Source organism: Volvox carteri (assembly GCF_000143455.1).
Source record: "Volvox carteri f. nagariensis unplaced genomic scaffold VOLCAscaffold_130, whole genome shotgun sequence".
Taxonomy (NCBI): Eukaryota; Viridiplantae; Chlorophyta; class Chlorophyceae; order Chlamydomonadales; family Volvocaceae; genus Volvox; species Volvox carteri.
In genome coordinates, this window is record NW_003307673.1 from 119,531 (window position 1) to 123,884 (window position 4,354).

A 4,354-nucleotide genomic window follows, 5' to 3' on the forward strand; every position below is an offset into this window, starting at 1 on the left:
TCAAGCAACACCTGGTCAGGCGTCATCGCATCGCGGGACAACCGCCGTTCATAATAGTACAGATTAACCTTGAGAAGGCCTTTGATAGGATGCCTCGCGAGCACATGTGGCTTCGGTTGCAGGAAAGGGGGATTAACGGCCCCATGCTAGGTGCTCTGAGAAAACCGTACGAGAAGGTGTCCATGGTGATGAAGGTAAATGAAAAGGTGGGGGGAGAGTTTGAGTCTAAGCGTGGAGTGAAATAGGGTGTCCTTTATCTACGGAGTTGTTTGGGCTCTTCATCGAGACACTAGCCGATCTGTTTGATACTCATGACCTTGTAGAAGCTGGTGCATGTAAGTATGACGCACCCCTTGTGGACACCAAGCGTGTGTCCATACTGTTGTATGCGGACGATGTTAGTCTGCTAGCGACGCCAGTAGAGCGAATGTCTGAGTTGCTACATCTTGTGGACTTGTTTTGTGAAGCTTTTGGGATGCGACCAAATGTCTCAAAGTGTGTAGGGCTTGTTTTTGCATGTGACGGCACCCAGCAGTCGGAACTTAGGGGAACATGTCAACAGTTACATCTATCAGGCCAGGTAGTACCTGCCAAAGATAACGCTCGCTATCTGGGCTTGGTATTTGGGCCAGAACGGCCTTTTAGTGCGTGCCGTCAGCAGTTGTGTGATACAGGTCGGTCCGTTATGTTTTCCTTGAGCACAAAGCTGGACAAAATGAAGCTGTTTGCCCCCGATATGCGAATGCGGTGTTTTGCAACCCAAGTCCGAGCAATTCTGTTGTACGGCTGCCAGGCGTGGCGCCCTTTTGCGCTGACAGAGGTCGTGGACTAGCAGGAAGGCGGCGGGATAAAGTCAACCTTGCGGACGACATGTTCGAAGCCTGTTTGAAGGATAGTGCAGTCCAGCTGCAGATTTTATTCATGAGGCTGGTAGTGGGGACGGCACGGCCATCCCACAGGCTGTTGTACGCGGAGCTGACTGAACTCCCCTTACAATATTACATGGTGAAGCAGAACATTTGGAGCGGAATACCGCAAGAAGTCGTGGGGGTAAAGGAGCGTGTTGACTGGTTGCTGAGTACCGTACCGCTATGGCCGATTGGTGATTTCTGGATTGGTGAAAGTAAAAAACGCTTCTAGAATTAATCTTTCCAACACCGGAATTGGTGATACGGTTTGGTGTTACCCCGTCCACTTTTTCCCATTGCCACCGAATTGGTGAAAGCCGCCAACCGGACTGCCCCCCGTTCACTGTGGGCCCTCCGAGGCGCCCCAGGCCCACATCAACCAATCTGCAGGCGCATGTAAACGTTTCTAGATGCACGCCGTCGCATACAGCATCGCGCGCGCGCGCAGCAAAGTGACCCTTAAACGCATGCACAGTTTGTCTAGCCGTACAGGGATTGGTGATAGCCGCCGCTCGATCCCAGCCCGGATTATCCTTTGCTACTGGATTGGTGATTTTCACCAATCCGGTGTCACCAATCGGCCATAGCGGTACGGTATACCTCTACCTGAAGGAGCGATAATAACGGCATTAAGAGAGCGTTTGATGAGTGCCTGGGACCATACGCATTTGACTGTCTTGCCAGAGGAGTACCCATCAGTTGGATCTATAATTTATCCGGATCTATAATTTTTTGTAAATTCCTGGACCGAAATCTTTTCCGGCAACTTTCAATAAATATGGCCCAACTTTATGCTAATTCATACTCACATTAAAAAAAAACTTCACCGCGTGAATGATGAAGGCCTTTAGGTTGTACCATTTTTATAAACGTCATCAAGAATCCAAGCAAGCGGGATATGAAAACGCAGAAATACGTTGGCTGTGGACGAGCCGTAATATTTACTGAGTTCTTTATTGTAGGGTTACAGCCCTATGCCCACCCCTTTCCCTCCCGCAAAATTCTCACCATATGCTGTTTAAATGTTTTACCACACCCCGCCTCCCTTACCACCATTGTTGTACCGGACGGTACATATTCCAAGACACTCTTCACGCATGCCCGTACATCTCAACATGCACATAACATCTGCCCATGCCGCAGGACACATTCCTTCCTGCCATTCCGTCCAGGATTTTTCTTCGTTCGGTCCATCGCTCTTCTGGTCGAGACACCTGGTCATGAGCTACTCGCTACGGAGTCAAGGACGCGATCCTGGCAACACAAGGTGAGACCACTACTCATCTCCACAGGCATATATATAAAATATCCTGCTACCACGCCATGCAACCTACAGGCTTGCCACGCCATGCAACCCACTATACCGCGCCTCGCTCACTCCTTGCATGCTTCAAGCAACGCTGCTCCTAGCATCACATGCAACATTTGTTCGCGACAGAAATCATGCTTCACGTCATGGCAGCCTTGGCCAGCCTCACAGCGAACCTTCTTGACATCTTTCGCCCCCCCCTTCATTCCTACATGCAGCCGGGCACAAACAAACGAACACGGAAATTCTATCTCCGCTGCCAAGCCAGATCCTACAAACGATGTGTAAGCCATACAACTATGGGTGTTCAGTTCCACTCCAAACTCATCTCTTCCTTCACGTACAACTTCGGCCTGCCACCCCATTCATCTTCCCAACTGTTACCACTTTTGCACTCACGGACCTTTCCCTTACCTGCATCCATCCCTCCACAGAAACATGCACAACCGCCTCGACGACAACGACAACAACAAACGAACGCATTCACCATCGCCAGACAGGTACGTCTCTAGGTGGTTGACTCAGTTGCTCCTTCTTATATCTACAATCCAATACGTACGCCAAATTGTACCTATCACGCCGCGCCATCCGGGCGTCGAAACACGCCTTTCCAGCCATGAGAGCCACCAGAGTCACACCGCCACGAAACTGAACGCACCAATTCCTCGGGCCACCATGACACCCTATCATACCACCCTTTACGACACCCCTGCAATACGCCAACCCGCCTACCAAACACTCCCAGGGCAAACAAGCACCAAGAGATCACGGCTGATGACCCGCCAGCCACGCCACTGTCTGCCAGCAGCGCCGGCGCATCAACCACCACCACACCAAACACGCCCAGGTATGATTGCACCTCCTGCTGCTCAGCCTGTCCAACCGCCACCCCTAAGCCAACTTGATGCAATAGAACATCGAATGCACCATGCACATCTACACGACTCAACCTGCTCACAGTCGTTCTTTTGCCAAAAGCATAATGTGGCAACGGCTCATGCCTTCCAAATCCTGCACATGAGTCACCACCTCAACTGTGCCACCACCTCTTGACGCATCATCCCATTACCAAACGGACACACCCACGCAGCACACCGCGGCCCGATATCAACATGGTGCTCGCCGCAACCGCGGGATCAGAGGACCTGCCAGACAGGCTCCATCGTATGAAGCGCTTGAAAAAGGGTACACTGTACAAGGCTATCTTTGGATGGGAGCACAAGGGCTTCAACAACGACCTGCCACTCCCAGCCAGCCGCATCATCATCATTCTTATCGATGATGAGCGCCTCAAGGACATCCTCAACCGCTTCGACAACTACTTTGGACGGGCGGTAAGTCCATGGGACGGACGGCAGCTACATCGAGTTCATTTCGTGGAGCTTCAGAGGGCTCGCCACTCACACGGTTGCATACCTGTATCCAGTGCGCACGTTCATTGAGGCGGCACATACCATGTGCACCAAAACTAATTGGAAGATATCCAGCCTAGATATTTCCACCTGCACATCCACTTCCCCCTTACAAAAACCGTAACACCTCCCATCACACACGTCGACGCCATCTCATTCTATTGCACTCATCTGTCTTCCTTCCATCCCCTTACACCACCTCGCAGTTGTCTTTCTACAATGTCATCCGCTTGGATAACGACCGCACATACGCGGACCTCCTCGACAACCTCGGCAGCACTGCTAAAGTCATTTACAGCATGGTCCCCACCACCCAATGGAAACTTATCGATCCCCCCTACCTCCCCATGGCCAGAATTGTCCCATCCACTGTCCGCCTCTTCACGGTAGACCCATACACTGACTCCTCCGTGAACGACAAATACTCGGACGCCAAGCAACAGCGTACACTCCTTGTGTACCCAGCGTCCGGCATCATCAGTCGCGGCTCCATAACCTACATGGATGCCTACGTGGTGGCGACACGTGCAAACAGCCAGATCAACGCCGAGCCCTTTAAAAACCTCGAACTCGGCGCTGTTGAGCTGCTCATCTCCTCCACCAACTCCTTACCCGTGCCGCCGCTCGTCGCCAAACAGCTCACTGAAGCTGCAGCCGCCAAACAACTCCTCGCTCTTCACGGCATCGTTGTGACCCGCAGCAACACGGCAACACCGACCATGAAA

At 51.9% G+C, this 4,354-nt stretch overlaps 1 protein-coding gene across 1 annotated transcript in view; it reads left to right on the forward strand.

Moving 5' to 3' along the window:
* VOLCADRAFT_100614 (uncharacterized protein) overlaps window positions 1-4,354 on the forward strand; it is a gene marked incomplete at both ends in the record, with an annotated part of 27,133 nt that overhangs the window by 8,509 nt on the left and 14,270 nt on the right. The window contains 6 exons of the mRNA XM_002959165.1: window positions 2,052-2,175; window positions 2,436-2,501; window positions 2,652-2,717; window positions 2,963-3,064; window positions 3,308-3,551; window positions 3,836-4,154. Of these exons, the coding sequence (XP_002959211.1) occupies window positions 2,052-2,175; window positions 2,436-2,501; window positions 2,652-2,717; window positions 2,963-3,064; window positions 3,308-3,551; window positions 3,836-4,154 (921 nt within the window). The remainder of the gene's footprint in view (window positions 1-2,051; window positions 2,176-2,435; window positions 2,502-2,651; window positions 2,718-2,962; window positions 3,065-3,307; window positions 3,552-3,835; window positions 4,155-4,354) is intronic.